Raw genomic sequence first — 14,135 nt, forward strand, 5'->3', positions numbered from 1 at the left:
TCCTATGGTTCAACCTAATAGTGCCACCCCAGGGGCTTAGAGGATTCCATCTGTGTCCATTGGCCTGGACTAAGAATTAGTTACTTTTCTCTTGAGTGTTTACTATGTTTCATATACTGGGATATTCCTCCATTCTTAGATGAAAAAGATACCGAGGTTCTGAGTGGTTAGGTAACCCACCCCAAATTGCAACACTAGGAAGTGACAAAGCCAGGATTTGCACTCAGGTCCAGCTGCCTTCAAAGCCTGTCTTAACCACTATGACACAGTGCTCAGTCTGGGGCCAGCAGGAGGTCATTGTGAGGAATCTGATTCTGTCTCAGCAAAAGGATGTCAGTAGTGATCACCCCAGAATCAGGACCTCGGGGCCAGCAGGAGGTCATCGTGAGGAATCTGATTCTGTCTCAGCAAAAGGATGTCAGTAGTGATCACCCCAGAATCACAGGACCTCGGGACCAGAAGGGTCCAGGCAGTCATGGCTTCATACCAGGAACACACTTGGCACCTGTTCTGGGTCGAGCCCTGGGCAGTGAGGGCCGCAGGGCCTGGCGGGAGAGAAGGAGACAAGTCCAGGGACAATTAGAACCAATGTATAGGTGCCGCAATGGGGTTGGTCCCCTGCACGCCTCAGCATCCAAGATGGTGTCCTAGTTGGGTGACAGACAGAAAGAGGCCAACTAAAATAGTCTTGGATACTCCCTAAACAACTGCCCCCGCCCCCTAAGTCCAGCCTTGCCTTCCTGTCCCTTTGGGCTTGGGGACACGAAGAAAGAGAAAAGAACTAGATGAGAATACAGAGGGACAGCTACCTCTTAGGGGTGTCCTTAGGGGAGTAAGGAAGTCCTGCACCAGACGAAGTAGGGAGGCTGCATAGGTGGGTCCCAAACCCCCTACAACCACAGAGCGCCCTTTCCCGCATGAAGTCGTATGTGGTTCCTGAGAAGCAGGTGGTGTGGGTGCCCGGCCACCCGTGCCTGCACCCATAACCTGGCAGGGGCGGTTCCTCCCAGCCTCAATTTGAGCCCCTCGTGTGGACGTTTCTGTTGCCTTCTCGTGCTCCACACACAAACCCTTGAGATAGAAGAAAAGGGAGCAAGGGAAGCAGAGGCCCTCCCCTCTCCTCCCTCCCTCCCTCCCGGAAGCTTTCCTGACTCCATCCACCATCCTACACTGTCCCTCCCCTCAAAAACCCCAGGATAATACACAATACAATATAATTTAAAACAGCGTAATTGTTCCCAGCTGACTGCCCTGTTTCCATCCTACTGTGGAGGAAAGCAACGTCCGCGGAGGTCACACCGGGAGTTAAATCCGGCTGGTAATAAGCAGTCCAAGGTCTTAACAACTATCCACGTTGCCACTGCCCGAGAAGACGCTTGGGGCGTGGCTCTTCCCAGACCCCTTTCCTACACGGCATTCAACTATTTCTCGAGATTAAGATCACATTGTATATACGATTTGTCTTTTTCCACTTGTAGACTAGGGTGAGGCTGTCCGCGTTTCATTAAAAATCGTTTGAACAAACCATTTTTAAAGGTTCTTTAAGAGTCCACCGGAAGGCTAGATATCATTTATTTAGTCAGGCCTCCCTCCAATGAGAAACCCTGAGGCTGTTTTCGACATTGTTTTAATGACCACACTGCCAAATATATACATCTTCAGGGAAAACCACTTTAAATCTAAGGGGTGCCCCCCGGGCCAGTCCGTGGAGAGTACGTTCCTCAACGTGTGGTCATTCCGGACTCCCCGTGTCACACCACCCAGGGCTGCCTATTAAAAACGGACTTCACTCATCAGATAATGGTGAGGATAACGGCAGTGAAGGTGACACTGCCAGGTGACTACCCACTCAGCACTTTCATGCGCCAGACGCCCAGACGCGCTCTAAGCCGTTTCCATGGAATAACCCACAATGGGCACTATTCTTACCCTCCTGTTACAGATGAAGAAACTGAGGCACAGAGACGTTAAGTCACTTATTCAAGGTCACACACTCAGCTGGTGACTGGCAGAGCCAGGTCGAACCCATCTGCCACCTGGCCTCCAAGCCCAAATTCTGGAAACTTCTACTTTGAAGTCTCCTCTTTTTCGCTCCACCACAGACCCTCTGGGCAAGCTGATGAACCCGTGGACACTCCCCTGGAATGATTCAAAAAGGAATAAAATAAAAGCCCACAGGATTCTAAATGAAACGAGTTATACAAACTTATAATGAAAATGTTTCAAGGAATAAAATGACAAATATAGGTGCCCCTTTGTTATACTGCAATAAATAACAAAGTCTCTCAGCGCGTCAAGGAACACTGCAATTCGGAAATAGTGACGAACATAAATGACGGGAATATCGGTGATTTTCTGCTGGTGACAACGTCACAGGATCACTAATATCATGGAAGGTTGCTGCCTTCATTTATAATGAGGGCAATGCTAAGCGACTGCTGAGAGGTTAGAATCGAGATACACTCGCCCCCCTTCCTGGTTCAAGGACCCTCTTAAATTCTACCCGTATTCGGAAGACCTTTGCTAATCAGCTTTCCCTGTCCCAGAATACCCACTCCCTTCTGACCCCAGGTCAAGACACACCTCTCTGTCCCAACAGGGAATGGACCTCAGACCCCTGCCTTGTCCCCACAGCCCCATGCTAAGCCCTGTCACGGCTCTTAGGCTGTGGTGACATGTTCCAGATGGTGACCTCTACGAGGACAAAGGCTTCCTGGTCATCCCAGCCTCCCTCCGGCTCGGGGCCAGGCCTGGCCAAGCGCAGACAAAAAAAAACCCCACAGCTGTGAGATTGACTGGCAGCCAGAAGTGGCCCGAAGCCACAAGCTGCTGATTCACACCTTGGCTGGGGAGGAGGAAACGGTGACGCCTCCGCGTGGGTTTCGAGCTTTGTTTGCCAGAGCAGTAAGCAGGGGGTCCCTGCAATTCTGCTTAATTAAGCAGAATAAAAAATGTGATCCCTACGTGCTTTAAGGCAACGTTTCCCTTCTGGCCTTGGAGTGAGCGGACTACACCCTATTTCTAGTCAATGACGGGCAGCAGAGCCGACTGCGACCCTGGGCCAATCACTTCGCCTTTCTAAGCCTCGGCCTCCACCCCTGAGAGACAGGCTAGGAGCAGGGGGCCCAGGTAGCAGACATCTATTGCTTTCGCCCGCCCAGGCTAAGTCCCTCTGCCTCCAGCAACAGCGCCCTGAATCTCCTGCAAGGACTGCCCTTCTCTCCTTGGACTGTCCATCACAATATCCTGCCTTTGCTGACTCGGGAATGGCCAGTTGATCTGGCTGGGCCATGCAAGATTCACTCTTCCTCGAACTGGACTCTTCTGTGAGTGGCCACGAGGACCGAGGATTGGGGCAGCCGCCTGCCTCTGGTGATGTCCCGATGTTCCTGGCACTTCCTACTTCCTACACGGCGCCAGCTGCTCAGGCCCTCTCTGTGACTGAGGGCTGAGTTTCCCCTGGATTCCGTCGCGGCCGTCTTTCCAATACATTCCCTACTATGGCTTGAGTTAGCCAGGTCCGTTTCTGTCACTTGCAACTCAAGAATCCTGACTCAAATTCCTTATCTCACAGCTGCTAAGTGGATTCAGTGACATATGCACTGAAAGGCCTTGAGCACATAATAACACTTAGATAAAGAATAGCTACTCAGGCCTGACCAGGCGGTGGCGCAGTGGATAGAGCGTCAGACTGGGATGCGGAGGACCCAGGTTCCAGACCCCGAGGTCGCCAGCTAGAGCGCAGGCTCATCTGGTTTGAGCAAAAAGCTCACCAGCTTGGACCCAAGGTCGCTGGTTTGAGGAAGGGGTTACTCGGTCTGCTGAAGGCCCACGGTCAAGGCACATATGAGAAAGCAATCAATGTACAACTAAGGTGTTACAACGAAAAACTGATGATTGATGCTTCTCATCTCTCTCCGTTCCTGACTGTCTGTCCCTATCTATCCCTCTCTGACTCTCTGTCTCTGTAAAAAAAAAAAAAAGAATAGCCCCTGGCTGGTTGGCTCAGTGGTAGAGCGTCAGCCCAGTGTGTGGAAGTCCCAGGTTTGATTCCCAGCCAGGGCACACAGGAGAAGTGCCCATCTGCTTCTCCACCCTTCCCCCCCTCCTTTCTGTCTATCTCTCTCTTCTCCTCCCACAGCCAAGGCTCCATTGGAGCAAAGTTGGCCTGGGTGCTGAGGATGGCTCCATGGCCTCCGCCTCAGGCACTAGAATGGCTCTGGGCAATGCCCCAGATGGGCAGAGCATCACCCCCTGGTGGGCTTGCCTGGTGGATCCCGGTCGGGTGTATGCGGGAGTTTGTCTGGCCTCTCCCTGCTTCTCACTTCGGAAAAATACAAAAACAAAACAAAGGTGGTTGTTTTTTTGAAACTGGTGGTTCTGGCAGTATAGGATGCCCAGTAAAGATCTGAATTTCAGATAAACAATAAATAATATATATTTTTTTAGTATTAAGTATGTCCCTAATATTGCATGTTTATCTGAAATTCAAATTTAACCGGGCTTCCAGCATTTTCATTTGGTAAATCTGGCACCCCCGCTGACGGGCTGCCGAAGCAGGTGGGAGAGCTCTGGCCACACGCACAGGAGGGCACATCAGTCCCTTCTCCCTGCACTGGGTCGAGAAGGCCCTGGGCCTGGGCTCCCTGCCCGCAGGCTTGCATCTGGGCCAGCAAGTGTGGGGAGAGAACCCCGTGCAGTTCGGGCAACAGGGTGGAGGGCCGAGGGCTTGTGGCAAAGCTTGGGCCCGTGGGCTCCTGGCAGAGGCGGGGTCCCGGAGGAGTGAGCCACACCAGCCCCCGCCCACTGGCCCGCTGCGGGAAACACTGCGCCTCCTGATCTATCACTCCAGCCAGCTCCCATGTCACGACGGGGGCGCGGGGATGCCAGCTTCACCCAGGGTCTGGCTGACCCCGCCACAGGGCCCCTGCCTCTGAGCATCACCCCAGGCCAGGAAGCTCCAACAACCCTCCCAGCAGCACCGTGCCTCAGGCACTCTGCACAAAAGCTCATTTAATGTCCCCACAAAAGCCACCCACTTCCCAGAGAAGGCTCCGTGCCAGCATGAGCGGATGATGAAATCAGGCCAGAGCCCGGCCTCCGAGTACAGAGGTCAGGCTTGCCACCCCGTGGCCTCACGGCCTCCTCAATCAGCTTCGGCCAAGGTGGGCGCTCACGACTCACCGCTGCCCCCCCCCCCCCAGAAAGACAGGATGCTCAGCGGGCAGCTCCCTTTCCTGCAGCTGCAGTGGCCGCAGCTGGCCCTCAACTCCAAGGGGAAGGAGAAAACTGAGTCATGCAAAGCGACGCTGATCCCCCGACCACAGCTTCTTCTCCGAGGGTGAAAGCGTGCACCGCCTGCAGCCAGGATATGAGTGTCCAGGACAAGTCCAGTGACCGGTGCGGTCACCCCGGTCCTTCCTGGCAGGGTGATGACTGTGCTGATGGCTCACTCCCCAGACGGGCGACCAGCGGATATACGAAATGCCCAGGGAAGCAGGGTGTGGGGCACAGCTCTCCCCTGGACGACCTTGCTGGTGCCCCTGTCACCTCGGCGTGCACGGCACTGAACTCAGGCCTACAATTCCTTCCAACCCTCCCGCGCTGCAGACTCTGGGACGCAGGCCGGGGCCCGCTGAGCGAGGCGCATTTTAACTAGAAAAGCAGCTGCTCTGGCCGTCCCTCGTGGTATTTTAAACTCATCTCTTCCCACTTCTTGGGCTCTCAGTCTGGAAAGCCGTACCCAGAGACCTCCCTCTGCGGCCGGGGTGTGGGCGGTGCCCACCTCGGAGGACAGGCTCGGGGGAGCCGGCCGCGCCAGCTGTGCCAGGGCAGGCCGGGCGGCAGGATGTGGGACCGGGCCGGAGCCGCCACAGCCTGGCGAGGCTTCTTGTTTCAAACGAGCACTTGCTGGGGTTTTTATTTTTACTAAAACCAGGAATATGTGTTCACTGCGGAACGTTCCGAAAACAAGAGAAACGCACAGACAAGCAAAAATAAATAACAAATAAAACCAAGTGGCATATATATATATATTATATATATTATATATATATATATATATAATATATATAATATATATAATATATATAAATTTTTTTTTTTTTTTTTGTATTTTTCTGAAGCTGGAAACGGGGAGAGACAGACTCCCGCATGCGCCCGACCGGGATCCACCTGGCACGCCCACCAGGGGGCGATGCTCTGCCCCTCTGGGGCGTCACTCTGCCGAGATCAGAGCTACTCTAGCGCCTGGGGCAGAGGCCAAGGAGCCATCCCCAGCGCCCAGGCCATCTTTGCTCCAATGGAGCCTTGGCTGAGGGAGGGGAAGAGAGAGACAGAGAGGAAAGAGGGGGGGGGGAGTGGAGAAGCAAATGGGCGCTTCTCCGATGTGCCCTGACTGGGAATCGAACCCGGGTCCCCCGCACTCCAGGCCGACGCTCTACCGCTGAGCCAACCGGCCAGGGCTCAAGTGGCATATATATTGCATCAACTCTATTTCTGCACTCACAGATACAGATCTTTTCATCCGTAGTTTGTAATCAGGTGGGATTGAGCCCAAGCCTGCTGTTTTGCAACCAGCTCTTACTGTTTACTATCCCCAGGACAGAAGACGGAATACATTTTTACCATCGCACGGCATTCTAGCGTGTGGATCTAGTTACTATTTAGTACATTTATCTTGTTCTCTACTGATGGGCGTTGAAGTGGTTACCAACTGCTTGCCGTCATAATTATACCATGTTTGTACACATTAGTGTGCAACATACACTATATGTGGATACTACGTTAGAATAGCTCAGTTATCGAGCCCTTACTGTATGGCCAGGGTCATTTAATCCTCGCATCAGCCCTGTGAAATTGGGACTGTTATGATTCCCATTTTACAGACGAGGGAACTGAGGCACAGAGAGGTGAATGGTTTGTCTGAGGGCGCTGTGTGGGTGGGCAGCAAAGCGGGGATCTGAACGCAGGCTGTCGGGCGCACTTTCCCTGCTCACCAGAAGCACGGGGTGGCACAGATTCAAGTTTGAACCAAAGTGACATTGAAGTAATCTGATGACATGGCAGGAAAGGCCTGCCCTGAGGACGAGCTGTCAGGTGAGGTACGACCCGGCTCCTTGCACCCACGGGACAGGGGATCAGGATCGGGGGTGGGGGGTGGGGGCCACACGGCTGATGAGGCCCACTGCTTTTCAACCACAAAAAAGCAATAGAACCGTGTGTTTTTTTTAACAAAAACCCTACCCTCAGGGCTTCCTGCCTCCTAAGGGCACCATCTCTGTGACACAGAGCGCAGAACAAGAACATATACCTGGAGAACAGGTAGACGGGCTCGCCTGGCTCCCGAGCCTGTCTGCAGCAGCAGGTGTCCAGCTTGGGGCAGGCACTCCTTAATGCCACCTGAATGAAGGACCATGGGAAACCGGTAGCATGCCCCCAGGGCGGCTGGCAGGGAAGGGGCAGAGATTTGGATCGTGGCTGTTGTTATCATTAATACTACTTTTCATGAGTACGGCCGCTGAGGGCCGTTTACACAGGAGGCGCCACGTTCAGGATTGTGTGACATGAGCTAATCCTCCCAAGTGCCCTCGGCCTGTGGGTCAGCACTAGGACTACTTCCACTTCCCAGACCCTCAGGGAGCACGGTCACTCCGCTCGGGAGTGCCTGACCAGGACTCAAAGCCAAGTCTTTCCATCCTGAACGTCACGGTTGGTCCTAAGAACTGTGCTAGTAGCTAGCACCCGTCCCCCCACCGGAGGGATGGAGCACAGACTGAGGGCAGCTATCAGCAAAGCAGCAGGCCGTTGTCTTAGAAGGACAACCGGACTCACGTTACAGATGCGGAAACTCAGCCTGAGGGTTGAGTGCCCAAGACATGTTTGCCTCTAACGCCCAAGTTATTTCCACTGAAGTCTGCTGCCCTGCCCTGCATGTTTCTGCAAAAGGTGCCAGGGATGGCCGGGGACAGGCAGCTGGTGGTTGGCAACAGAATGCAGCTAATGTGGGCAGCGGATTCACAGTCTGTTCCAGACCACTGAGCTCGCCAGCCAGAGGCCTCCCCGTAGACAAGTAAGGAATACCAGTAATGCCTAACAACGTGTGAGCTACCCTGCAAATCTCAATTGCTCTGAATAGTGACCCTCAGGCTCTCAGAGCAAGGTGGCCATACAGGGTCTGCAGACTCATCACTCTAGGGGCAAAATCAACTCAGAGCTCCCCTGGAGCGAGAGTGACTGAGGGATGGCTTGCGTTTCACCCAACCAGGAACAGGGAACAGGGGGATGAAGGGAGGGCCAGGAGGGAGAAACTAGAGCCCAGAAACTTAGTGACCCACTGAAGGTCCCTTGGCTCAGGGGTAGGATCCCAAGGCTGCCTCTCCCAGACACAAAGGCATCTAGCTCAAGTCCCACACTGCCATTTCTTACCTTGTGACCTCAGGCAGTGCCCCCACCTCTCTGAGCCTCCCATCACAAGGGGAAAAGGGAATGCTAATGGAACAACCTGAAAGATCAGAGTCCTGATTGTATAAATACACTGTATCAATTAATAGAAGGCAAATAACCCAATATCCTCAAAAGGGGGCAAACAATACAACAGGCAACTCACAGAAGAGGAAACTCCGATGGCCCAGAAAGGTGTAAAATATAAACACCGCCATGGGATGCTATTCTCACCCCCTAGACTGGCAGAAACTAAGAAGTCCGACAGTTCGGAGTGTTAGCAAGAACGCAGAGCAAGGGACCCACAGACACGGTTCCTGGGGATGGAAAAGGTAAAAATGCAAATGCCAGGACCGGCAATCCCATTCTGGGCAAATGTGCCCGGAAGCAGCTCCACGCAAGTGAACCACGGAAAACACCCAAAGAGAAGCTCAAACAAACAGCAGTATGCTCATAAGTGGAATAGTAAACAGCTGTTAAAAGGAACAACATAGATCTCACAGCAGCAACATAGATCTGCAAAGTGTAATGCTTTCGTGTAGCTTTAAAACAGTCACTGCAAGATTTTGGGGAGTGTTAAAAAGGTAAAAACATTCAACGGTGCACAGGGCAAGGGTGGGGAGGGGACTGATCACAAACAGGCACAAGGGATCTTTTTTTTTTTTTTTTTGAGGGGGTGACAGAAATGTTATAAAACTTAACTGCGGTGACAACTGCACAGCTCTACAAAGTTACTAAAAAAGTCAACAAGCTACACACTCACCATGGATGAATTTTACAGTATGGAAGTTATATCTTAATAAAGCTGTTAACGAAAAGGATCCTATGTAACAGTCTATTTTTAAAAAGTGCATGGGAATGATAAACAGTAAAGGCAGGACATTGCTTATTTTGGGGGGGGGGATTCTGGAGGAGGGTACACAGGAGGCTTTGCATCTGCAATACTTTATTTCTTTTTTTTATTTAAAAAAAATTTTTAAATTCATTTTAGAGAGTGAGAGAGAGAGAGAGAAAGGGGGGAGGAGCAGGAAGCATCAACTCCCATATGTGCCTTGACCAGACAAGTGCATGGTTTTGAACCGGCGACCTCAGCGTTCCAGGTCGACGCTTTATTCACTGCGCCACCACAGGTCAGACTGCAATACTTTATTTCTTAAAAAGTAGAAAGAAACTGAAACAAATAAGGCAAAATGTAAAAGACTGGACAGCAGAATGATGGATAGGTCCTTATTTTATTCTATGTATCAGATATTTAAAATAATGTATCAATATAATTTTAAAAAGAACTTATTTTAAAAGGCTGTTGTTATGACTAAATAGCAGAGAGCTTACTCCAGTGCCTGGCCCGCAACAGCTGCTGCTCTCACTATTACTACCATCTTGCTCTTCTTAACAACTACCGAGCTCACAACAGAGCAAGCCAGCACCTCCTGGCCCTGCTGATGAAGACTCTTCTACACCCGAGGCTTCTGTATATCCCACTCCAGCGCAGGAAGTGCGGTAATCCAAACATAACCCGCACAGCTCCCCGGGAACACCTGGCCTGCTTTCCTAAAGCCAGAGGATTATCCAGTTGGGGAGGGTCTTCTCAGAGTGCCCCACTTGAAAGCCCCCTCGCCATTCATTCAGAAAGCCCTGCCTCTGGGGCAGGAAAGGTGCTAGCCGAGAAAGGCAGCAGTCCTCAAAGTTCACGTCCCTGCCTCCAACAGAGGGCGGCGGCTCCGGCTCCTCCAGGGACCCCTCTCCAAATCCCATTGATATTATCAGCAACAGTAATCGCTACTGGACCACTGGGATCGCAGAGGCCCTACCTAGGAGCTTCTGCCCCTGACTTCTTCAGACCTGGTCTGTGGGCTCTGCCCACGAGTGAATGAGGCTGGGGCCGGGCACAGAGCGGATGCCACCTGGATCCTGAGAAAGATGCCATTTCAGGAGGAACAGGTAGCTCAGCCCTGATGGGCAGCCCCGAGTTCCAGGTACAGCTCTCCTGTGATGATCTCCAGCACTTGTGACCAGTTCCCACCAAGGCAACCGAGTGAGAAGCAGCCGGGGGCTGGACTGGCTTCCAGCGGGGAGAAGGCTGGAGGGGACTAAGGGTCTTGGTGACCGGAACTCTCCCTAACTGATGGATACATGCTAATTCAGCGGCAGAGGTAGGGATGTGTGTGATTTTGACTCCCTGGGGACCATGTCTAGACACAGTTTTGGATGTCACAGTTGGGGCAGGGAAATGCTCTTGGCATCAAGTGGATGAGAACCAGAGATGCTGCTGAGCGCCCTGCAATGCACAGCACGGCCGCCGCAACAAAGAGGGATCCGGCCCCAAACGTTGGCAGTGCTGAGGCTGGGAAATGCCCCAGAGGCCATGTTCACAATTTGCAGACTATCAAAGATGGAGCTGAGAGATAACTCCACCAGCCCAAGGCCACACCGCAGGAAGCAGCACAGCCTAGGACTGTCTGACTCCCCCGCTCACACTCTCTTCGCCAGGTGGCTGGGCCAGGTTTAGAAAGGAGGATACCAAAACGGGATGAAAGTCCAGACCCACGCCCATGGCTGCCTCCACACCCACTCCTTCCAGAGTGGTGGGGTGGGTACGGCTTAAGGACAAGAATGGGGGCTGCTGGCACTTTCTAGTGGGTCCATATCCCCTGCCCATCACGGCATTAAATTTGCTCCGTTCCTGGGGGTGACTCAAGTTTCCATTCAACCCGTCGCCCCCATTTCACCTCACAAACCCAGAAGGCTGGAAAGAAGAGAGAGGGGCCACCTTGAATCACAAGAGTGATGAAACCCACAAGCAGAAAAACAAGTTCTTGGTGAAACCCCTCCTCATGTGACTTCAGCATGTTCCCAATCAGAGTAACACGGACACCACGGGGCAGGGAGGCAGAGGTTTAACAGTTCTGGAAAGCCAACCCTGCGAGTCACAGGGTTCCCCCCCCCAACGAGTGGGAACCCTCACCCCAGCTTGCAGATGAGGCAGCTGAGGCTCTGAGAGGCCACCCAGCCAGCAAGTTGGGAGGCCAAGATTTGAACCCAAATCCATATATGAACTTTTAGAGACTTATCTTAAGAGGCTCCTAAAAAGTGGTGGAAAGCCTAGAAAGATGCCTCTCAAAGCTGCAGAACCGTCAAAAAAAACTGGCAGAAAGGGATCTGACTCAGCAGAGAATGGAAGCCACAGGGTGGTCACCCATGATGGCAGACTTCCCGGATTTTTAGTGGCCGTTGCTTAAGGAAACTGTGAGGCTCCGGGATCTGGGAAGTGGTGTGGTCTGGTGGCACACCCCTTCTGGGGTTCAACGGACTTGAATTTATACCTCTTCTCTGCCCCTGGCCGTGACCTCAGGCCTAGGACCTCACCTTTCTGAGCCTCAGTTTCCTCATCTGTCAAGTGGGCTCTAGAACCTCTGCCTGAAATGTGAGTGACGGGAGAGGACAGGAGAGAGCGAGCGGACGATGGTGCCAGTTCTTGGTGGCTGTCTCTATGCTGGTTTTGCCAGCTCACAGATCTGGTGGGTGGGAGGCAGCATGGAGCATTTCAGACTTTGTCCTGTTGCCATGTTGGTGAAACTGTCTCATACCAAAGAGGCAATTCAGTTACATACTCAACAGGCTCAAACAAGAAACCAAGAGTTGGCAGTATTTGAAACAGTTCACCCAAAAAAAAAAAAAAAAAAAAAAAAAGAAGAAGAAGGAAAAAAAAAAAGACAATTTAGCTCAGTTCTGGAGTTAAGGAAAACTTCACTCTATTTAAAGATGCCACAGGTTCAGGAAATAGCTTCCCACCGCCTGGCTACGGGCAGAATAACTAGCTGCCCAGCCAATAACAATACAGACTCACACAGCACAGCCTTTCTCGTAGAGTGCGGAGTGAATTCCAGCTATCTCCTCTCAGAATTTTATAGGCAGACTCATGTCGATCTGCTTTGTAAGAATGAGTCTCTTCAAAAAAACAGATCCCAAGACAGACTTGCAGGGAGGCCAAGGAGCTGAATTTAGCCAGCCAACGCCCTTTGCTATTCATTGTTCTACTCTTCTTTGTTAGGATTTTTTCCCTCCCTCTTGCTCTTTTTTCCTTCCTGGTGAACTTCTCTGCAGCTAGGTGCTGCCACTGCCCACTTCTCGACACCAGAGACACCACGGTCCCCTTTCCTCCAGGAGGGAGGCCGACCCAAGGCTTCACCTGGACCCACCGCCCCACAGACCCATGAACTCCCTACCCTGTCCCTCTGAGGTGGTCCCAGGGCCCCTTGAACCCCCCGGATTCAGCGCCTGGGCGGCTGTGAAAGCCATTTCCCACCTGTGGGTCACTGTGGGCCTCAGGCACACCTTCCAGAGGCAGGCGAACCCCATGAATCCAGCTCCAGCTCCTAGAACCTGCAAGTCTCTTTGAACCTCAGCCTTCCCATCCGCAAAATCAAGCTCCTGGCCCATTTTCTCAAGTCCTCACCAGCTCTAAACAAGAGTCCCATTTTCCAGACGGCGATGCCAGGAGAAAACTTTGGTACATTTTTAAAACTGAAGTTATTGGAGAGAGGGGGCAGGGGCTTTTTCTTTTTAAAACCGTTTTGAAGGTGCAGGCACTCAAAGGACTCATTCTCAGAGATCGCCTCCACTGCTCAGGATGGCCGGCTCCTCTAGAAGCACGGAGCCAAAGTTGGCTGCCCCCCCCCCCTCCCCGGGGAGGCTGGCTACCTGTGGCTGGTCACTGCGGGTCTGAGTGCCCGGGGACAAGGAGAGGCCGGGAGGGCGACCTGAGAACAGGCGCTCCTCTCTCTTTCTGTCGCTCTGTCTTCCCCACACTGGCTCCAGCCAGACTTTTCCACGGATGGGCAGGACCGAGTGGGGGGGGGGGGGACGACGACAAGGGGGAGACGGAAAGGGTAAGAGCACCCGCACAGCAGCGCGTGGGGGGCGAAGAGGGAGGATGAGAAAGAGGACGAGAACCCGGCTAAAGAGAGGAGGGGGAGGGGAGGGGCCGGGAGAGACCCAGGCGGCGCAGCGGCGGGGCGGAGGGGGCGGCGGGGGAGGTCGGGGGGAAGAGCAGCAGGCAGAAGTTTTCAGAGCCGGGGGGCTCCAAGCCGCCCCCGGCGGGCACGGGCTCGAGGGGGCGTGGGGCCGCGCGGCACTCACATAATGCTTGTTGGGCACCCGCCGCTTCTGCACGTCCAGCACCTTCACCTCCACGATGCTGCGCCGCGGCGACATGGCCGCTCCTCCACGGGGCCGAGCGCGGGTGCGGGCGACGCGGGGTGCCGGGGCCGCGGGGGACGCGCCGCCGCGGGTCAGGAGCCGGGGGCCGACGCGATCTGGAGCCCCAGCCGAGCACGAGAAGGCACCGCCGCCGCCGCCGCCCTTCGCTCCGCGCGCCCTCGGCCCGGCCTGGCCCGCCGCGCCTCCCGCCCCCCGGCCCGCCCCCCGGCCCGCCCCCCGCGCTGCCGGCCTGTCCCACTTAAAGGGGCCCGGCCCCCACCCCGCCGCCGCCGCCGCGGGTCCGGCTGGCCCGCGTCCGGCCTCTGCCGGGCCTTTGTCCCTGCGCCTAGCCACCGCCACGGGGGAGGGGATGGGCGCGCAACCGCCGCCTGTTCGCCCGTTGACTCCTCGATTCATTCCGACACTCGACTCGCTCCAGCGCCGGATCTGAGCGCCGATTCTCCGATTCAAATTCCAGCTCTGTGACCTTGGAC

The 14,135-nt window shown here is 53.9% G+C and overlaps 1 protein-coding gene across 1 annotated transcript in view; it reads right to left on the reverse strand.

Annotated features, from left to right (window-relative positions):
• Positions 1-13,813, reverse strand: part of SH3PXD2B (SH3 and PX domains 2B) — a 93,083-nt gene extending 79,270 nt beyond the window's left edge. Inside the window, exon 1 of the mRNA XM_066388457.1 lies at positions 13,582-13,813. Within this exon, the coding sequence (XP_066244554.1) occupies positions 13,582-13,656 (75 nt within the window). The 5' untranslated portion in view covers positions 13,657-13,813. The remainder of the gene's footprint in view (positions 1-13,581) is intronic.
• Positions 13,814-14,135: the final 322 nt, after the last annotated feature.

This window comes from Saccopteryx leptura, chromosome 6 (genome assembly GCF_036850995.1).
Source record: "Saccopteryx leptura isolate mSacLep1 chromosome 6, mSacLep1_pri_phased_curated, whole genome shotgun sequence".
In the NCBI taxonomy this organism is placed as follows: domain Eukaryota; kingdom Metazoa; phylum Chordata; class Mammalia; order Chiroptera; family Emballonuridae; genus Saccopteryx; species Saccopteryx leptura.